The sequence below is a fragment of the Crassostrea angulata genome, chromosome 6, assembly GCF_025612915.1.
Source record: "Crassostrea angulata isolate pt1a10 chromosome 6, ASM2561291v2, whole genome shotgun sequence".
NCBI lineage: Eukaryota > Metazoa > Mollusca > Bivalvia > Ostreida > Ostreidae > Magallana > Magallana angulata.
The window spans coordinates 7,978,889-8,002,101 of record NC_069116.1 but is presented as its reverse complement, the minus strand read 5'-3'; the positions used below and the strand labels follow the sequence as shown (position 1 = coordinate 8,002,101).

The 23,213-nt window shown below is 33.5% G+C and overlaps 1 protein-coding gene across 2 annotated transcripts; it reads right to left on the bottom strand.

Annotated features, from left to right (window-relative positions):
- Window positions 1–704: 704 nt before the first annotated feature.
- Window positions 705–22,228, bottom strand: LOC128186486 (carboxypeptidase B-like). 2 transcript variants are annotated; one of them, XM_052856265.1, is made up of 12 exons: window positions 22,204–22,228; window positions 10,969–11,060; window positions 8,118–8,193; window positions 6,941–7,077; window positions 6,498–6,606; window positions 4,769–4,882; window positions 4,555–4,659; window positions 3,951–4,058; window positions 3,618–3,708; window positions 2,495–2,697; window positions 2,025–2,109; window positions 705–995 (listed from the first exon to the last, which is right to left on the bottom strand). In XM_052856265.1, the coding sequence occupies exons 2-12, from the start codon at window positions 11,040–11,042 to the stop codon at window positions 793–795; spliced, it is 1,305 nt and encodes a 434-aa protein (XP_052712225.1). In that variant the 5' UTR covers window positions 11,043–11,060; window positions 22,204–22,228; the 3' UTR covers window positions 705–792. The 2 variants fall into 2 exon arrangements, with proteins under 2 accessions (XP_052712225.1, XP_052712223.1); XM_052856263.1 differs by lacking the exon at window positions 22,204–22,228 and adding an exon at window positions 11,489–11,543.
- Window positions 22,229–23,213: the final 985 nt, after the last annotated feature.

Genomic DNA, 23,213 nt, shown 5'->3' with positions numbered 1-23,213 from the left:
TAAACTAATTATAAACTCAGAAAACACCAATTTTCTGTAAGATGTAAGTTGCACACATTGGTATCTGGCAGATTCAAGCAAGCACACACCCTTTCGTACACTTGAACACTATATATCAGAATACTTATATACATGTACTTATATCAGAAACAAATTTTAACATTTCACATGATTTAATTGATATGTATCTTTCAACCTTATATTTGAAATTAATATGTTGTAATAGTCCTTTTCAAGTACATGTAAGGGGTCTTCTTTGTTTCAAACAGTTAAAATATACTATTTGGTATACAAATTTGTTTCCCTAATTTAGAGGTGTTTCAACAAATATTCCATTAGAAACATTAAATCCAATTCTATCTGTAGTTTTACAGTATATAATAATTATATGTATGCTGAGTGTATTCCATAAAGGCGGTATTTCTAAGCATTTAATGAATACATGTGAAATTGTTTCTACATCTTCTTTGCTAAAAGAACAATCATCAGTGCTTACTTTCATTTTTTAAGATAATAATTTTTAGGTAAAATTCTCAACAGAATTCTGTACTGAAGCCATTGTACTGATGTATCAGTGCGTATTTTGGTTGATTCGAACATTGAGATATCTAAATACCCCAAACCATTATGTAGATACAAATTCAGTTCACTTTGTGACATCCAATTGTATCAAAATGCTTGATAATATTGCACTATAACTAAACTAAGATGAATGAATCAATTTTTATTCAATATTCAACAAACATTTCAATAGCACCAAACACATCAGCACAGGAAGATTTTATTTGAATTCTATCCCCTATGCCCACCCTTATTCGTGTTTAATGACAGAGCAAATTCGGCTAAACCACGCCAAGATTCCCGACAGTTAGGTTCTATCTGGTTCGTCGGAAGTACAAAACCATGCGCACCGGTATCACGAAGTTCAATGGTGTAGGAATATTTGACGCCAGCGCCACCTTTGGCCCAATCGTCTGATCCGCCGGCCGCCGAATCTGAATATTGGAAACAGTAATAACAATTATAGTAAATACAAGTTGCTGTCCTTTAAAAAAGGACTACAATACGTGGACCATTTGCATGTGTTTCCAACGAAAACGTGAAAGCCTTAAGATTATCAGAGATTCCACCGACTTTAGCCCTCTGCTTTTAACCACTAAATTTGTACGTTGTATTACGTATACATGTATGTATAGCCCTGACTTTTTATCTCAGAATTTAAAGGGTTCATACTTCTAAAATAATTATGATCTATCTATGAATGAAGTTTGCATGTATAGTATCAAGCATTCGGTGAATGCTACTATTTGTGCACACATTACGATTCGCACTACTTTGTTAACTATGCAGTGACAGCTTTGTGTAAATTAAAAATTTCGTATTTTGATGCATTTTTCTTGAGATTTAAACTTTTATACAGTGACATAATTATTCAATCATACTTAAATGCTTAAAAAAATTAATAGGGAAGTACTCTAGCTTCGCCTACTATAAAAGTAAATTTAAGTTCCATGTGTATTCGGAAAACAACAAAACATTGCAAATTGTGCTATTTGATGCATGTTATAGTTTCGGCATAACATTAACTTATTTCATATTACCAGGGACGTATATACTAACGTCCCTGATAATACTGATAGTTCATATAACATGCCAATCATTTCTTTAAAAGGAAAACTTTGTTTATGTACTGTTTACCGACAACTTTACAATTACAGCGCCTTTGAACTTATGTGTGCATATGGCATGGAATCCCGATCCCGATTCAGATAAACGTGTGCTAGCCTGGTTCCCTGAGCTACCCATTACGCACAGGAACCAGGCTAACTCATGCGCAGGCTGAATTTTCCCCATAGCATCCGGTCTAACCTCGCTTATATATTTTCTGCGTGGACCTCAGGGTCCACGCAATAAACATCAGCTCCAACGTTAAATTCACATCCGAGGTCGGGGGCTGTTAAATTTCACCTAATTGAGATGGGTACTTTTTTGGTAAGTACATCTCCAGAGCAATGAGTACTTACATAGAACGTTTGTGGATGAACCGACGACGTAGTTGGTGCCGTATAACTGGGCCAAAGCAGCTGTCCCAACCTTGGCAGCAGAGTCCTGCAATAGAGACAGACAATGCTAAGCAAAACTGTCTTAATGCAAGATTGCGTAAATTTCTCTTTCTCTTTTTACAACATACCGTGAACACATTTTCTCTAAAGATATTTCTGGTAAGTGAATATGTTATTAGCTTCTTTAAGATAGGAAATGCCTGAATTTGACCTTAAATAATTCCACACACCTACATGTATATAAGAACTAAATATATATTGCAGTATCTGAGAACGTTTCCGCCAATTTCCGGCCCATTCCGGTTTTCTTTGCTTGTAAATAGAAATAAGGAGTAATAACAGTAATTTAGCCCCCACCCCTACCCCCACCCACCCCAAGAATTTCTTAAGCCCCTCGTTTTGAAGCCCTCCTTTATAAATTGAGAACTGACCAATTCCTGCCAGTCGGCCGGCAGACTTGAGGTGTATCCCCAGGGGTAGAGCCACATCTGACCATAGGAGTGGTAGGTGAGGTAAGCCATCATGTTCTGTCGGTTGTCCATTATGAATGTCTCCACTGCCTGACTCTCCTTCTCGGAAAACGCCTGTGATCCCGAGTAGACGTCAGAACACACATTGGTACTCCCGCCCACAGCTAGGGAATAGATCAAGACTCGGTTGAAGAAATTTTATACGTTTACAATATACTTGAACAAAAACTAAATTTTAATTATGATTTCTACAGCATTGAATAGTTAATACATTTGGTAAGATATTATGTACTGAATAAAGAAGTATCAACCTACTCATTCTTCCAACAAATACTTATGGAACGTCATTGCTGCCTTATAGCATAAAACTATAGGTTCAATTATCATTACATTATGTCAAAGTCAATTACGTGCTGTGAATATATCTTTACACTAGGTCAAATCGTTATTACGTGATGTCAAAAGCACGTTAGGTGAAATAAACATGTCTTTACATGATGTCAACTTTTTACGTTGTGATGTAAAATCATCCTTAAGTTATGCCAACATTGTATCACCGAAGGTCTATACATCATGGCATTATTTCGACAATGTATTACATGGGGCAAATGTATCCTGTAAAATCATCCTTACGTTATGCCAACATTGTACAACCGAAGGTTAATACATCATGACATTATTTTCACAATGAATTACATGGGGCAAATGTATCCTTACATTATGTCAACAATTTATTACGTGTACATTTAATTTCATGATCAAATTATTTCCATCGTAGGAAACGCACGCACATGACAATCTCATGCTTACATATATGTACTTATCATGGCGTAGGCGTGTTTTCATCAGATTTATATTTATTCATTATTTCCAATCGATCAATTCATGATACATGCATTCACACAGTTTGTGAGATTCCCATCACCAAGGTCTGGGGGTGCTCAATTAGAATAGGATAGCAATTAATCATTAATCGGGTGAAATTTCAACCAGCTTACCCAAAGTCAGTTGGTGTATGCGAGACTGACTGTGGGTTTCCGACGATTAGTTACTACATAAAATAGACAATACAAGATAAACCCACCAGGATTCCATTGGTAACCAAAGTTTCTATTTAAGTCTGTTCCGTAGCAGTTTCTTCCTTGCTCCACTCGATTTTTTCGCCAAAGTCTATACTAAAACATAAAACACCTCAATGTATCGAAATTAAAACAGTATCTTCGTATGTAATGACACATTAAAATAAGTTGCTATTTTGACAGATGCATGAGCATATCTTGTGCTTTTAAACAACCAAATACGAGCGGAAAATTGGAGTCTCCAAAAAGTGATATTTAAGTTTCTAGGCCTCTTCTTTATTTTCATTACGCGGTACAATCTCGGTGGTAATTATATTGATAGCAAAAGAACTACTCACTGTGGCGTGTGAATATTCATAACCATCAGGGTTCAGAAGAGGTGCGAAGAACCAATCAAATTTGTCTAGCAACTGAGGGGAAAGGTCAAATTCGTCTCCGTAAACCATCTGATAAAATAAAATTGAATTTTAAAGACATACAATTGATACTAGAAATCAATGTGTATGCATGATTTAATTCATGTCAAATATCTACCAGGTTTGTTTCAAATGCGCCTGAGCATAATGATGAACGAGTGCTTTATTTAGAAAAAACACTAATGAAGAACACCAGTCTCAAATCAGACCCCTTTTGCATTTCATATAAATCGCTAGCTTGTATCTTATGTAGCAATATACATGGCGAAAGTATCAAAGGATCTATTTTTATCAATGAAAAAAACCCACGATTTTGTTATGATAAGTCTCACGTACGTGTATTTGAATTCTACTGAACATGTAACGACATCTACATGTGTGTATGTAAGCAACAGGTGTCTCAATATGTATAGGTTATGTTTTCTGGCCATTAAACCTAGAACTACAGTAAGCAAATATCGGGTATCCTACTGTATTTAAAATTAGGCAATACTATCCCATTGTTGCTTGGCTAAATCTATATCACCTGGCCAATGAAATACAGGACTGTTGCTGGGGCTATCCATTCTCGGGCGTGGATCCCACCGTCAATGAACACCGAGGGGCGGGAGACACCATCTCCTCTTGAGATCTGCACATACAAACATGTTACAATAAAATTGGATTGTTTCGAAGTCATACCACACGTATCAACAGTTTAGAAAATAAGAAAAGATTGTGACTTTGCGAGAGTTACCTACCTTGATGACTTTGATATCTCGACCCTCCGCACTGAACCCTATGGTGGTCAGGCTGGCATTGACGGTAGGCATGGAGGCCGTGGCAGTGACCACGTCTTGTAAATACTGATTGATCTGAAATACACGACGCTTTACTTGTAAATACTGATTCATCTGCAACACAACGCTTTACTTGTAATAACCAATTGATCTGTAATACAGCACGCTTTACTTGTAAATACCGATTGATCTGTAATACAGCACGCTTTACTTGTAAATACCGATTGATCTGTAATACAGCACGCTTTACTTGTAAATACCGATTGATCTGTTATACAGCACGCTTAACTTGTAAATACCAATTGATCGGTAATACAGCACGCTTTACTTGTAAATACCGATTGATCGGTAATACAGCACGCTTTACTTGTAAATACCGATTGATCGGTAATACAGCACGCTTTACTTGTAAATACCGATTGATCTGTAATACAGCACGCTTTACTTGTAAATACCAATTGATCGGTAATACAGCACGCTTTACTTGTAAATACCGATTGATCTGTAATACAGCACGCTTTACTTTAAATACCGATTGATCTGTAATACAGCACGCTTTACTTGTAAATTCCGATTGATCTGTAATAAAGCATGCTTTACTTGTAAATACCGATTGATTTGTAATACTGGACCCTTTACTTGTAAATAACGATTAATCTGTAATAAAGCATGCTTTACTTGTAAATTGCGATTGAACTGGAATACAGCACGCTTTACTCGTAAATTTCGATTGATCTGTAATAAAGCATGCTTTACTTGTAAATACCGATTGATCTGTAATACAGGACCCTTTACTTGTAAATAACGATTAATCTGTAATACAGCACGCTTTACTTGTAAATACCGATTGATCTGTAACACAGCACGCTTTACATGTAATTCCGATTGATCTGTAGTAAAGCACGCTTTACTTGTAATTCCGATTGATTTGTAATACAGGACCCTTTACTAGTAAATAACGATTAATCTGTAATATAGCACGCTTTACTTGTAAATTCCGACTTATCTGTAATACAGCACGCTTTACTTGTAAATTCCGATTGATCTGTAATAAAGCATGCTTTACTTGTAAATACTGATTGATTTGTAATACTGGACCCTTTACTTGTAAATAACGATTAATCTGTAATAAAGCACGCTTTACTTGTAAATTCCGACTGATCTGAAATACAGCACGCTTTACTTGAAAAAAATGACTTATCTGTAATACGGCACGCTTTACTTGTAAATTCCGATTGATCTGTAATACAGCACGCTTTACTTTTAAATACCAATTGATCTGTGATACAGCACGCTTTATTTGTAAATACCGATTGATTTTTAATTAAGGACCCTTTACTTGTAAATAACGATTAATCTGTAATATAGCACGCTTTACTTATAAATTCAGACTGATCTGTTATACAGCACACTTTACTTGTAAAAACTGACTTATCTGTAATAAAGCATGCTTTACTTGTAAATTCTGATTGATCTACAATATCCTCTGCTTGTAAATACTGACTTATTTGTACTACACCGCGCTTAACTTGTAAATAGCTTTTAGATCTTTAATACACCGCGCGTTACTTGTAAATACCGATTGCTATACAATACGCTGCGCTTTACCTGCACCTTTACAATAGGTACACCAATCCCGTACATAAGATCATAGATGGATACCCTGATACATGTAGGGGTCACCACTTACTGCTGAGTATCTATGGTAGACATAGTGATTGAAGCCCTGGTTGCGTCCCTGAGAGGTATATGGTAGATGAAAACTTCTTTTCATGGAAGACTGTTCCTCGTCTACGAGTCTGTAAATAAAACAAATGAGACTCGTTACCTTAAAAAAGTATATTTTAGTAAGATTGCTGACTTCCAGGTAAAGCTTTTCAATAAATGTAAACGTCTATTGGATTTTTTGCATTGATCGCGACGTACATTAAACATATTTTTCCTTTTAAATATTTTTACATAGATGCCTCTTTAATTAGTTTGCATGCATTAGTAACACCATGATGATGGCGATGATGATGATGATTATGATGATGATGACGACGACGACGACGATAATGAAGATGGTGAGTGAGGATAGAATTAAACGCGTACGTGTGAGGATAGTTTTGACGAGAGCTGATTTTCTCTTACTTTTGTAAATCGTCGATCCAGATTTTGACATGGGCCCCGATGTCCTTTAAAGCGCCCAACACCGGCTCCAATTTCTCGGGCTCGACATACACATCCATCGAGTGATTGCCCTTCCTGGGGTGGCGCCACATGTCAAGCTGTAACAAGGTGAACAAGATTTTATTCGACTTGGATCCACTTTAAATGGCTACACTGAATCTTAAAAAAAATCTGATTGCACATTGATTTTACATCATATTGTTCATACTGTATTATTCCACTTACTGTAATGTTTGATACGTATGTGATCATTGTTTTTAAAAACAAGCCTTGAGTAAAGTAACAATTTATTGCTCTTCAAACAATAAATCTTTTCCTTTTTTTCTATAATAACCATAATATTCATTTAATCAATACAATAGATCTCCTTATTCCATAGTTATTTCTGTTATGGAGAGTTTGCCTCACTGGCGACAATTTACACACAATTGTTAATGGGGTGCAATGCCTGTTTTAGACCTTCCTTGCAAATCAACATCAACACTGTATGTAATAAAAGGAGAGACATCTATTTTCCTTTTTGTAGTTTAATTGATAAAATGAAAGTAATACCCAATAAAACAGAAAATAAAAAATCGATCTTAGACTTAGAGAACTCCAAATGTATTAATTTTTTTATGCACGATAAGAGAACACATGCTACGCACGGTGTTACCTAATGTATTTATTGGGGTTTTTTTTAAACATCTTACATTTAGAATTATTGTTTTCATGAATGATCTTAGAAATCATCACATATTGACTTGGACTTAAATATATAAAAAAAACAATATGTTTCCTTGAAAAACGTACAATAAGACACAACAACTTTTTACCGACACTTCTTTGAAATTATCTAAGACAACTAGCATATATGTTCAGCAAAAAATGGCATAGTTACTAGTATGGCATCATTCTCTCACTTCGATAACAATTACAATGCACCAAATATCGTCACAAACAGTAAGCATTTTTCCATTTACATTTATATTACATTTAAGCCATATTCAATAAATATTATGGAATTTTTATTGAAACTCTAAAAAAAACACAAAAAAAAAACTACCTTATGTAATTTTTCAGTGTTTGTATTTTTTATACCTACAGTTCTCATTAACAGGAAACAACATGTATGTCTACACTATAGATAAATACTTACATCGTAGACATCGTGTAATGCGAGCACCTGTTCCAATTCTTGTAGTGAGTTCGGCAAGATTTGTAGTACCTTGTGCCTGAAATGTAACAAGTCGATTCCTTGTATTGGTAAAATTATAAAATATCTTGGTGACACTTATTTTAGGTTTGAGCACTTGATATTTATAAACAATTTGTGGCATTTTATTTTGAAAAGGACAGAATTATAAGTATTTGACCCTTTATGTTAAGGTTGAGAACAACTTTGCTAGTGTTCAATGTGTTAATATATAATTCTAAATCAAAAACGAATGCAACAAGCTCGTTAAATCGATATTCAACCCGTTTTGTTGTTCATTTCATTAACACTTGCTGTGTTAATTCATTTTACATGTATTTGTTATAATTGTTTGTGCTATGTTATTATTTGAATATGAAGTATGGATATTTATTTCCAAAAATATACAACTATAGAAAGAGTTCATTTTTAAATTGGATAAAAACAAGCGGCTCTCTATGGTTATTGCATGGTTCATGGTTAACTCGGTTGAAACCGGATGCGGAAACAGATGACAGATGCGTATTATCAGACTCGGTAAGAAGTCAAAAATAACAAAAATCTACTTATACATGTCTTCTAACATCTTGAATATTCCAAACAATTGACGACTCTTTAAAATTTTGGAAAAATTATAACTGCTGCACTGCAACCAAATGTCAAAAAAAAAAATTTTACTTGATCAATTTAAGAAAATTGGATTCTGACCTGCAAACTTCCATAAAAACTACAAGCGTAAGAATTTCAAGGATATGCTAAAATTCAAACGAAATCTACATACAAGCATCCTTCCTAGAAGAGACGATATCATCGTAAATGTATAAATTTTGAATCTGTAACCACGACTCCCAAGTGAAAAAATAGAACACAAACATTGCAATTTACGTAAAAATTATGGCGGTGAATTCTACTTTATTTTAACTGCAAGTCTCCTGACGATGCAAGAAAACAGTGCATAGGACCTAAACAAACACGCTTTAACAATATTAACACATAACGGCATAAAACTACTCCTTCATAAAGGCATCAACTGCTGACTGAAAATACGATGCTCATATGATAATCGCATTAATCTATTATAGGCTTTTGTTTGTCATGTGTTCATGGGAAAGTCTATTTATTATATGGCCCGACTGAAGCAAACTTACACGTCATGTAAAAAAAAATAGTTTGCTATTAATAAAAATTCCAGCCAATTTTTGTGGTCAGTATACACGATCACATTTCCCAGTATACGTGTATTTTTTACATAAAACTGTGAAATTCGATTGTGATTCGGGGAAGGGAGTGTCGATGTCTAATATGAGTTGGAACTGTTATCAGTTATCATACACATGAAAGCAAGCATATTTCTTAATATTTACATTTTCCAGTGTTTTTGCTTGCGATAACACTACGTATCGATTTTGTACTATATAACCCATAACTTCAAACGACGTACAATTGGGGCGCAAGCGGGATTTGCTTATTTATATTTAAATATTTAATCGTACAATGACTTAACATTATATAAATATAAATAATAAAGAATCATTCTCTGAATATTATGGGGTGATAATTTCGGTCGGGGCGTGATCAAATCTATCATAAAGCCCTTTGGGCTTCATTTGGTTTGATCACGCCCCGACCAAAATTATCACCTCATAATACTCAAAGAATGATTCCTTATTCCTTAACCCATTCATTCATAATTGTGCAAAACGTTCATACAATATTATATTTTATTTCAATCTTTAAATTCATTAATGGGCATGAATCAATAATAATGACAGAAAATTGGATGAAATACATTGATGAGTCAGATTTGGGTTTTTAACTACACGTTGCTTGCGTAGATAAGTAAAATACTTTTAAATCATCTTAAATTTTTTTTTTGCTGTCTTCGAGATCGAAATAAATGAACAGTTTTCGTTCATCGAGTTTTGTAATAAAAAGTAAAATATGTTTTGGAGAGGGTGGGGGGGGGGGGGGTACATGTACAAATCATTGTAAATAAATTAAAAATATAAACACGGGAAAGTCCCCGCAAGAAAATCTTCTTGATATCCTACGATTAGTAACCCCAGTATGTTCTAAAAGGCAAGCGCTGAAAGCATTGACGGTTCTTATCACTATATAACACAATATTGAACTACTTCATTTGTTGGTTTGAACATATTTCATTATATAAAATTATAAAAGAATCAATATACGCACAAAGCTTTTTACAAAGGTCATGCAAAGAATATAGTTCAGAAGGTAAGTAATACAATATATATGAATAATAGTATAACAGATAATAGAAGAAAAAACCCCCAGCGATAACACCCCTTTTCAAAACTAAAACTAATACATATTATGTTACGTCACACCGATGATAGGTACTCCTATTGTCGAGACATTGAATTTAACCCGTTTATTGACGTATTCAATTATTGGTTCAGTGACTTACGATTTTTTGCCTCATTTCATATCTTTATCATTTTTCCATCATTTTTTTTTTCGAGTGTTAAACTGAAAACTAGGATGATTTTATATCAATTTCTTCCTATGTACTCCGAGTATAGATCTCACAACTACCACAATCAAAATAATAATAAGTTGGAAGTGATATTCATGAAAGTTGAATAAAAGTATTCAGTCTAAAAGCACTAAAATTGAACAAACCATTAGGAAAGATTAAGCATATAAAAATATATTTTTCATTTATCAAAAAGTCTTGAGTTTGAATCAAATGATATTTCTATGGGTCCAAAATACGCTTCAGAGAAAGGGTTCGCGGTGAATTTATAAATTTATACCCCCCCCCCCCCAAGAAAACAAAGCATAAACTTACCCATCAAATCGCGCGGGGTCTGCAGTCACATAACCGTAGAATAGTAGCACCACCGATGACAAAGTACTCCACATGTCCACCCAGAGTGAGTTCTGAAAATAAATACCGAGGTATTGGAAAATTTATAGGTCTTTATACACGGTATCATTCTTTTTCTACTCATTAGTTGCTGTCTCCAACTTTCGAATCTGGTGCGTCACTAGATCTCACGAGATTTCATTTAAGGTTGTCACATCTGGCTTTGCAGTTCCGATATCATTAGACTCTTATCATTTCCGATTCTGTTGGTACATGGTTTTTGTTGGGGTAGGCTCCGTTTCAGTAACTTTCCATTCTTCAGAGAAATCAACACAAACCAGGAGAAAGCAATAAACCTTCATTTCCCCCAAATATTCTTCGTAATAAATCAAATTACGATTTTCGTGTAAATAACGGAATTGAAACGCAAAGGTTAAAAAGAATAAAACCGAAAATTAACAATCGCTATTTTATCTTTGTTTAACATATTTACATGTCTTACCCACTTGACCGGCGACAGTCAACTGATACGGTAGTGACACCAAGGCCAGTGTCTTTGACCCAAAGATAAGATTCGCGTGATAGACAAGATTAATATCAATATCACAGCGCTTTTCTTGCAATATACTTTTCAAAATACACCTGTATAAATACCAATATTGTATTAAGGACTACAATTTTATGTTTTTAAACCCTGCAGCGAGGTTTTTATGGCATAACTTGTCAGAAATGAATAAAAAAGAAATATAAAGATATGATTCCCTGAATTTCAATCAAGTGTTGTTTCCATAAAGATGCATAAATAGTTATAGTTTTTCATATACATGTATCGAACAATATCAAACATATATGGAGAGATCGATTGCTTCTTTGTGTCTTTGCATCTAATGTTTCATTGAAACGTTTTTCTTTGATTTTCATACAGGTAGGAAGGAAGCGAGTACAACGATTTTAAGCATCCGTCTTCCTGTGAAAAATGAACAAACTTTTATTTTTAAAAAAATTAAATTCGCTACCTTTCAAAATTCAGACATTGCGTTACAAAGTATACCTTTAGAGTCTAAAATTCAGTCGAATGTTGTGACTTTTTTATTTTAATTTTAGAATAAAAATTAGTAATTACAGGACATAACTTAACTTCCCTAAACCAATCTACTGGTAATAAACCGACATTTCTATATATCCGATCGCTGTGAAAACCATCTTTGGCACGGCATTGGAGATATCAGTTCCATGATTTATGATATTCTTAGAAGTTACTGATCTTTGGAGAGAGAGAGAGAGAGAGAGAGAGAGAGAGAGAGAGAGAGAGAGAGAGAGAGGGTATCACCCACATGGAAATTATCCTCAGTGTTACATAGGTATGAACTGTACAGCGTTACGTTGGTTATTATATGGCGAGAGAGAATTTGACTGGGTGCTACAGGGGGTGTAATGAGGTGAAAATTGTAACAGGTGTTACGCTTCTGTGAAATATTCACTGGTAATGCTGTATATGACGTCACATAGGTGTTACACGCAATTGTTATTTCTTTGTCAAAAATATCCGTTTAATTTGAAAACGTCTATGCCGTCCATCGACTATATTGATAATAATAATTAATAGCAAAGGGAGTAATCATTTTATTTAAAAAAAAGGGGGAATATTTAACGCCAAGTGTCTATATGTTAGGTTAAATGCGAAGAGTTATTAAAAATCTGTGTTCCCCATCAGTATCGTACACACCCTGTCATCAAGGTTGATGGTCTACGTTGATCAAAGTGAGCCCCCTCCCCCCTTTTCAGAGAAATGTAGGCGAAAACTTTTATAGATAATACCATCTTTATATTAAACTAAAACAAACCTGATGTCAATGGCACTGCGTTTACTTCAGATTCTCCCCTATACCTATTAATATATGTGTACATGTAATTCATTTCTTGGTCTGAGTTTCTTTCACTACATCTATTATCTTTACTTGAAGTGAAAAGTGACGATAAAAAATTCATTTATATTAAAACGAATGCAAATAGGTAAAATTAAATCAAAACTCGATAAAAAATGACATTAAAGGAGACTCGGCGGTTAACAAACTAACCACCAGATCTGGCTAAAGTTTAAGGCATGATTTGTTTAGCTATCAAATATTAGTAAGTAAAGAAAAAATCCATATATTTCACCTTTTTTGTATTTCACCTTTTTTTTGGTCATTTTCCTATATTGTTATACAGAGCTTTTCTTCTAAAAAAGAACGATACAATCTAAAAACGGACACACCCATCGAGTCCTCTCAGATGTGTCTTTCTGAATTTTCGTCAACAAAGCAATAGGCTTTCTTTAATTTCCTCGTACATTCATTCAATATGACATTTTTCTTTCGATAGACCCAAATCTGTTTGAATAATTAAGTTTCAACATACACTTACCGTATTTAGATTAAATCGACCCGTAGGATAAATTTTAATTGGAAAAAGAAGATAGATATAAAACAACACCCCTAGCATTGATATACATGAGACGCCACAAGTCAAATGAATGTTTCGGTTTTTGGGGGAATATTCTCTGCCAATGACAGATAATCTAAATCCTATGAGATTGCAAGACACCAACGCTCCTGCAAGCTGAATAACATTTTTCTCAATGAACATCTTGTATTCACTGACATTTTCTAGAATCACAAAAATCTATTGCAATGTCGGGAAATCACTCATATCTTTAAAAAATCTTTCATTGAGAGGCAAGAATTTAATTCATCAAACAGCGGGACGTCTGGCATGCGCTCATAAAAAGCGCCAAAAGTTGTGTTTTCTTTTCCTAGCCATTTCGGGATTACCATTACAGAATATATTTTGAATTTCAAGGGGTATTAATTATAAGTGATAGAAACCAATTTTTCAACATCTGTACTTACATACATATATGGATGTCCAGTAAAAACATTTGATTTTTTAAAACTCAGAAAACTGGTAAGCCATTTATAAGTAAAGTATTTATACAACACACACACACACACACACACACACACACACACAGAGATAGATATATATATATATATATATATATATATATATATATATATATATATATATATATATATATATATATATATATATATATATATATATATATATATATATATATATGTGTGTTTTAGTGATTAAAGAACGGCTGATTTTTTAAATAATTATATATGTTCTTATAATTTTCCAATGTATTTTTAGTCGCTATTCCAAAGACTAGAGCAATCCTCTAAAAGACAAAACAAAATAATTCTCTTTCGTGTTAAATATCATAAAATACAATTAATGGTTGTTCATGCAGTGAATTACAGTTCTACAGTCAAAATATTTTGATAAACGTTGTTTGGTTATTTAAGATTCCATTGCATTGCGTCTCTTTTCTGGACCCCCAGCGCTATTGTACAAAAACTAGGACGAGAACATTTCTCTAGGTTTTTTGGACATTACAAAGCCGTATTAGCACGAGTTCAATTGCAAAATTACTTGCAAATATCAAGGTTTTTGTGCAGTAAATTGTACCCTTTACGATTTTCTTATCGAAATTCATCCTAAAATTATGTCTTGATTGCTGTGAGATGATAGATGCGTTATCATTTTTTTTGTCCGTTTTTTGTCCGTCCAAAGATTTTTTTTTATGAAGAAGTGAGAGACTATCGACTTTTCATTTTTGACGTTCACACATCATTAGCGGTCCTCTCAAAACTGCCATCAGAAAGTTGATGTAACTGTCATCTGGGGATAATATTTTTAAAGGGAATATTCTGGTGTATGTGCGCTGAAATCAAATTTGTATGGTAATCAGACTATTTATGTTTGTACCTTATAACTTTTAAACTTTCTCTATTCGACAAATGAAACTCGCATTGTTTTGTAACGATTACTTTTTCTGCATTTTTCATTTATGTGTACAATCGGTTACATTAGTTCTCCAAGTCTGCAGTCTCTGTATCTCAAGTTTTCTTGTAATATGATCACTTACTCTCACAGACAAAATTAGCTGAAAGTTGTACATAATTTGTCTTTGTTTTTCGATAATTCACTGTATTAATATATGTACTTTAAAATTCATGCACGAAAATTGTCCAAAACGTAAAAAAACGTAAATAAAACCATCTTAAGATTTTCCAAATCTTCAGAATAATAACTTCAAGTAAACAATAATGAATCAAACATAATCAAACGGAGTAAAATTTCGTCAAACAACACAGTATGTTTGTGAAATTTATGAAATACGAATAGGGTTACACAAAGAATTATTTTAATCGCGTAATAACGAGAGAAGATCTTGTAATAACGAGAAAATTATCTCGTTATGACGAGAAAAGATCTCCTTATTACGCGATAGTTATTTCGTAATAACGAGAAACGAGAAATAGAGAAACATTGCATAGCTATATAGCTCGTATAATTTATACGAGAAAAAAATCTCGTAATTATGAGAAAAGATCTCCTTATTACGAGTTAATTATCTTGTATTTACTTGAAAATATTTCGTACTAAAGAGAAAAGACCTCGTAATTTTGAGAAAAATATCCTATTTTAAAGAGAAAATGACGATTTTGTTATTACATTAAAAGATGTTGTTATTACGAGTAAATTATTTTGTAATTACGAGACAAGATATCGAAATAACGAAATACTTATTTACGAGATAATTCACGAAAGGTATTTACGAGATAGTTATTTCGTAATTACGAGACAAGATCTCGTTAGATAGATAGATAGATAGATAGATAGATAGATAGATAGATAGATAGATAGATAGATAGATAGATAGATAGATAGATAGATAGATGCTTATATCTTGGAAATTTTTCTTCAACAAAATGTGTGAAGAGGACGTTGACTTCTATATTAAACTAAGAGAATTAAATTCTAAATACATATTACATTAACAATGTATAAGCGTTTTATTTATAGATGTAACTAATTTTTTTCAACATTCTAACTTTATTTCATTATGAATAAATATCTAAAGAACTCGATATACACATACAGTTAAACACGCTATTATTCTACTTTCTTTTACAAAATTAAAACGGAAAAGAACACATCCATTATTTTTAAAGACAAAATCGTTAGTTTTTAAGCAATTAATCACTGCATCTTTCTTTTTTTCACCGATGCTTTTTATTATTCTATCGATATAAAACGATTTGTGGTGTTCGCAATTGCGTACCAATAATCGATGCCGATCTAAAACCGATTACCAATCTGAACACCCCCCCCCCCCCCCTACATACACATAAAGACCAAAACCCTCATCCTTAAGTCTTCTCAGTACGACAGTTATTGCTAGGATGCAATTTATTTAATGTATTTCTTTGGATGTAGACTTTTCTAAATAAAGATCTAGACGACCTTGACGAAGTACTAAGAGGTTACCTGGCTGGTTTTTTCACCAGACTTGGTCTGCACGAAGCTCAGAACAAAAGAAACAAATTTCCATTATTCCAGGGAACAATGAGATAACTAATTCAAATTTAAGATATAGGTTTATTTTTCTACTGAACAATTGCAATATTCTACTGATGAAGTGATGGAGACGCACTTTAATCCTCTCAGGTTACACTGCGTGCTCGATTGATACGATTCGTTGTCCTAATGAACTCCGATCACAAAGATCAAGGGTCGGTGAGGCGAGTGAATATACAATTCCTGGTCAAAGGACCATTAATTACTTCGAATATGGTGGATGGTTGAAATAATATTTTTTTAAAATTTTGAAGACTAATTCATTATTGAAATGTTCGAGTCCTACAAAAAAAAATCAGTGACTTTTTAAGACACATCTGTTAGGTACGTAATAATAATGGATTGTATAAATATTAGATCAATCTTTTAGATATTGTAGACATTGCAGAATGAGACTTGTTTATATTTGATTGCAACAAAATGGCATCCAATGCTCAATGATAGGGTTAAGATAAAATCTGTAATTGAAATTTTCAGAGTTTGGTTATATCATTTACTTTTGAAAGCATTTTTTTTCTAGAAATTTTCGTCATTTGCAAATAATTTTGAAAAACATCAAACTTGGCTGATTCGTTTAATCTTCGTACAATATTTCAAAAAGATATTGATGAAGTCTCTGGTTGACTTACAAAAAGATATTTTTTTCATCCGTACATGTTTATTACACAAATGAAATAGATTCGAAGATTCATTCACTATTGAAAAGGGCTTGGATTCCCCACTTCCCATAAAACGTCAAATTGCCAAGCATCCTAAAAGTCGAATGAATGAAACCGAACAATTTAAAATGAGCAAATAAATCAAACCAATTTATCATAATGTTTAAATTATTAGAACTGCCCGGATGCAGGTTTAAAATTGGTGTAGAATATAGCGTAATTGTTGATATTAGATGATAATGGCGCCCATTCAGCAATAATGTTCTTGTTGTAGATCCTTGCGGTCGGGGATTTCCGATCTCTCATTAGAATGAACTCGTTTACCCACCCGTGATCTGTCGCTCGATGACCGAAGCCAATTCCAGTCAATAAACAATTCCCCGTGCAATATAAACTGAAATGTGTATGATATATGGTTAATTAAGTAACGACGCAATATACACAACATTGTGTTAACATCATTGTTCCGTGATTCACGACCAGCGGCGACTGTTTGATTGTGCAGACGTTATGTAAAACGGTTCATCCCTGACCCATATCCTTGACTGGCAGGATCAACGGCTCCCGCAAGACGGTGGCCCTTCGACGGGGACACAGTTCAGGCATTGACCCCCAAAACCAATTCATTTGAGTAAGGAAAAAGAAAAAAAACAGAATTCTACCCATGCCCATTCCAAACCGAAAATAACAAGACGTCTGACATTCAGTCCAAACACAAGTCGGGTATTCAGAGCAGGAAACACCGATGTTTAATTTTTCCCTCCCATTCCAATGTTAAAGCTATTTATTCCTTATAATGTCTTCCAATGCATGTTTTTTCCCGTTTTATATTAAGCTCTAGGGAGAAAGTCATGTTATCTAAGACAATATATATTTATATTCTATTCTTTTTTTCTGCACGAAATACTCCAAGCCATTTTTTAATTGATAATTTCGAAAATCCAAAGGAATTTCAAAACTGTAATAAAATTACAGGTTTTTATAAAATTGAAATTTTAAATGAAATACTGTGAATGGGATTATCAATCTTAATGGCTTCTTGTTTAAATCGTTTGATTTGGTTGTTCCGGTTGAAACCGGAGGCACTACAATGATGTGTTGGTTGAATTCAATTATCAATACATTGCCAATTATTGTAGCCCCGCTTCGAAAGAGAGAGAGGTATGCTGTTCTACCCTCGTGTGTCTTTCCGTCTGTCTGTCCGTAACAAATTTCTGTCGCATTTTTCTAAGCAACTTTTAATTGCAGATGCTTGAAATTTTAACACACTATTTAGTTCGGTATATTATATGGTTGGATTCATTTTCGTTTGTTCCAATCAGACGTCAACTTTCTGTCAAATGACGACATTGTTTACTTTTGATCTAAATCTTCAAACAAATTTTCGACAAAGATTTTTCAGCAACTATTAATCGCAGATGCTTGACATTTAAACTCATTCCTTATGTAGGTATGCCATGTGATGGGATTCATTTTTGTACCAATCAGACGTCAACTTCCTGTCAATTGATAGCTTTGTTATTTTGTATAAGCACATCAGAGCAGGGGTATCAAAATCTTGGAAGTGGATATTCCTCTAAGTAGCTGTTTTAAATTAGTTAGTATATGGTATAGACGTCTTACAAAGAGCATCTATCTTTGATAGAGGATTGAGAAAACGGCACAAGCCATCTTTACTGTTGTCTTTCTGCATCAAAACCATATTTCGCAATTAAGGAGGATGTGCGGCCATCCAGTACATTTGAGGATAAGAATGTAAACATTTCCTGAACTGCCTTGTTTTTGCCCGAAACTGACCAAAACTGTTACCAAACGATACAAAAGCAAAAAATATTAAATACTACATGTTGTTTTGTATGCAAATTATGCATACAAAAACAGGACAATGCCTTTTTAATCACTTAAAACAGCTACGCAGCTACAGACTTATTTTGAAGATTTTGAAATCTGAAAAAAATATGAAGGGGGTTCATTGGTGTCCCCTCTGTAGCTGCGCAGTTCGACAGCTGTTGTAAGAGATTAAAAAGGCATTGTCCTGTTCTTGTATACATACTTTCCAAACAAAATGACATGTAGGACTTCATATTTATTGCTTTTGTACATTTTGGCAATAGTTTTGGCCAGTTTAGGGCAGAAGCAAGCCAGCTCAAGAAATGTTTACATTCTTAAGCTGAAATGTACAAGAGGCCGCACATCCCCCTTAAAGGGGATAGATGGTTTGGCCATTTTTAGACTCTATAAAGTTTCCATAAAATAAAGAGCTCTGTAAAAAATTAAATTTTAAATTATCAAGCTTACATATATTTTCTTTATTAAATTATTGTAACAGGCCAAAAATATCATATTTAATTTTAAAGTTAATATGATGGGTAATTTGTTAAGCATCCAATCTCCTTCAAGCAATCTTTTTTTCATTCTGTACAAAGAACACTGTACACAAACACCTTCTTGGGCCAGATTGGAAATGGAATAGTTAAACCTGGTACAAATTGTCAACCTTTTTAATTGTCATTATTTTGGGACTTGCTACAAGAGCTACAGATCGTTATGTGAAAAAAAATACTTGGTGGGAAATACAAAAAGAATAGCTACACTATGTGAAAATTGACATGCGTGTATTTCCGAAAACCTGCAAAGAATACAAAAGTAAAAATATGTTACCTTCATGGTGACCCTAAAAGATTTTCGAGAAAAATATTCCTTATAATAATTGATCTCTTAAGGACACACGAGACGTTTCTCGATTTTAGATAAATTTCCATTAAGATTTTGTTCTTATTTATTTGCACCTGTTTATGCCAAAAATTTCGGGGTTCATTACCAGGCTATTTTTGGAGTTAAGATACCACGCTCTACAAAATATATTATCTTCAGAAAGAAGAAATAAAAATTTTCAAGTCTGAATTGAATTAGGTAGATATCTCAAAACACGAATTTTTGTCACTTAACGTGGATATTTCACGATTTTATCGCATCTGTGACATTACTTTTGGATCAACCCTCGTATTTTGAATTTTATACTTATTAAAAGCACATAAAATGCAATTGAATACGTAGAAATGAATGCAAAGTCTGTCTATCTTTTCCATTGAAACTACATATCAAAATAGAAACGTATCGCTTAAAATCAAATATGATTTCAGAATAACTCGGTGGAAATCTTTTTATTGCAGAGATAAAAAAAAAATGAAAAAAAAAATAATGGAAGGTTCGTCTCGTGTGTCCTTAAAAGGTATTATTAGAAAGAAGATGGGGGAATAAGATCGCGCAACTGTAAAATACAATTTCAAATTTAACATTTTTTTCAATTAAATATATTTGATATGTTATAATGCAAGTTTACAAAAGGGTCCCATATTCAGTTTAAAATATTTCAAAAAACGATAAAAAAAAATATAAAATATTCTAAAGTAAATTGGTGGTATCGAACCAACAACCTAAAAACCCAAGTTCTATAAATTTATCTTATGTCTGGTGCTCTGACCACTGAGTCATTTCATTCACAACAAAGTGTGTTGTTTAAATGCTATATGAGACGTTGGCCACGAATTTACGGACTTGTATTATTTTTCTAAAACGTTCAATTTTTTGGCTACAAAATGACATTTTTGAAGTATAGTGGGTCATCTCTCCACATTTTTGTTGATTAAAATCGGTTTAAATTCCATTAAACCGCATTTAGACTATGAGAAAAATGTGGAGCTCAGACCCACTCTATAAAAGAAAAGTCATTGAAGTTATAAAATTACACTATTTGGAGGTTTTGACACGCATACGCTAGTTTAAATTTTCCTATTTCAACTATTTTACACTGTTTTCAATTATTTTTTAAAAAATTATCAGATTTAATGATATTTTAATTTTGCACTGTCTAATCATTCATCATATGGGCATTTTACACGCCTTATTCAACCATCTTCTTTGATTATCTACTTCGATATAACCAGACTTAGTCTAACCAGTTCAATGAGACGGCCTTATTCTGTAAACGCCATTTCTACAAGATCATGGACTTTGGGTATATACTACAAATAGTAGTTGTGTCAAATATTGGTGTGACATTAGCCTGTTTAATTAATTGTCAGGCATTCAACCATGTTTCAAGCTTGTTTTCTTTTTAAATATATATACTAAAATCAATCAGACAATTGATACCAAATGGAGATAAATGATTAAGGCATTGTTACACCTCCACCTATCTTTCTGTATAAAAATGATGAAAAAACGTGTTCTCCATTGTTAGATTGTGACGTAATATATTCAAAGTCTGATAAGTCTTGCGCAGACGACATTGGTTGAACGATTTGCGTCGCTAACAAAAGAGATTTAGAGATACTGGGTCAAATAACTGAAGAAAGTTACATGTAAGAGCGTCAATTAACATTTTTAATGAATATTTCAGAGCGAAAAACCGTGCATTTAATAAAATGACCAAACTCAGTCAAGCTGAAATTCTTTGGTTGTCACGACACACAAAAAATTCTATGTTAGGGTTTCGAAACAAGACAAACCATGGTAATAAGTGGACACAAGCCAGAGAGTTCTGTTCGTTTGTACATGAAACGCTGGGGAAGAAAAAGCAAGGAGAGATTTATAACAAATTGAAAAATCGGAAAGTGAATCTTATGAGCATCAAAACATCAGTTAAATTTTCTTGTATTTTCACAATTAAGAAAATCTTACTATATTGTGGTTGTCTTGATGGATTTTCCGAAAATTACAAATGGCCCTTACATGAAAATGAGCAAAACTTCAATCAAAGGTCAGTAATGAGCAATACACGGTTTTTCATTCCCGTCAGGGTGGGTTTTTTCCATTCTGGGTGAACGCTACCCTTAATATACTTGTTTATTTTTGTTTTATATTTCAAAGACTAACTGTTCTTGTTTGATTACATAGATGTCAACAGATTGTTATTCGCTCTTCACACCCCAAGAATTTTTCATGAAAGTCAGTTCTAGCAGTATGTTTCGAAAATAACCTACACTAGAAGGTTTAAATCAAAGAAAAAGAAAGGAAATACATTGAATTTTAGGAAAATAAAAGTGATATTACTTAGCAGCTTACGTTAAAGAAATCTTACCTTTCACAAGTCAAAATGCCGTTTTGGACAGATTGGTTTCGCCATATCTATTTGTCCGAATACATATTGCTTAATGTGTTTTAAATTCAGTTTTTGGCGATTCGTTTTGAGCACACGTACAGCCCCGTTTGCAAATAAAATGCTGTCTTTCGGTGGTTGCTGATGGAGTGTAATGGCTCAAATTACCAGCTCAAGCAAAATATTGCCTCGCAAACATCAATTACCACTTTATTTAACAAGTTCTGACGTGTGGTCATATGGGAATTATTGCAAGGACAGCCTTTGCATGTTAAATGACGTGACGTCATAGATAACTTCGATTCGTTACACATACTTATAGGCTATGTTATTAGGTCACAAAAAGTAAAAATGGTGTTAAATAATGAAAGCTTGGGTTATGAAATAAAGAATTGTTTAAAAAACTTAAAATGAAGTTATGCAATGTCATTTTGTGGGCGGAAGTTAATAGTGACCAAAAAGGTCAATCGTATCGGAGGACGAAAAAAAGCTATGGATAATTTTTTGGAATTGGGTACAAACTAATACTATTATGTTTTAGCTCCTGTCTCTTTGCATGGGTTTTATGTCATCAAAGAGGCAAAAGTCCGACTGTATGCTCTGTTCCCTTATTATTGTCTTATAACTCGTGTTTAAGGGATTATACATCGTCATAAACATTTGAGAACATAACAATTTTCCTTCCTGTTATTTGTCTGTGATATACTGCCGCCATTACAGGACACAGATATCAACCCTGGTCCCTGTGGTCAACTGAACCCAATAACACAGTCTCAAGGCCGAATAATGAAAATCTCTCTCTCTCTCTCTCTCTCTCTCTCTCTCTCTCTCTCTCTCTCTCTCTCTCTCTCTCTGTCTGTCTGTGATCATTACACTTCTGTCACTATATAATGGACGTTCAACTCTCTCTAGGGTACTGAAGATTTCCTTTACAAATCCATAACATACAGTATATGGTAGGATGCTCTTAGGACAGGCACTTTAAATCTACA

What these genes read in the sequence shown, in the direction of transcription:
- LOC128186486 (XM_052856265.1), bottom strand. Translation starts at nt 11,042, where the DNA reads ATGTGGAGTACTTTGTCATCGGTGGTGCTACTATTCTACGGTTATGTG. An exon ending in TCTACCATAGATACTCAGCA is followed by an intron (nt 4,883 to 6,497) that starts GTAAGTGGTGAC and finishes CGTGTATTTCAG; the next exon opens with ATCAATCAGTATTTACAAGA. An exon ending in ATGAATATTCACACGCCACA is followed by an intron (nt 3,709 to 3,950) that starts GTGAGTAGTTCT and finishes TTTATGTTTTAG; the next exon opens with TATAGACTTTGGCGAAAAAA.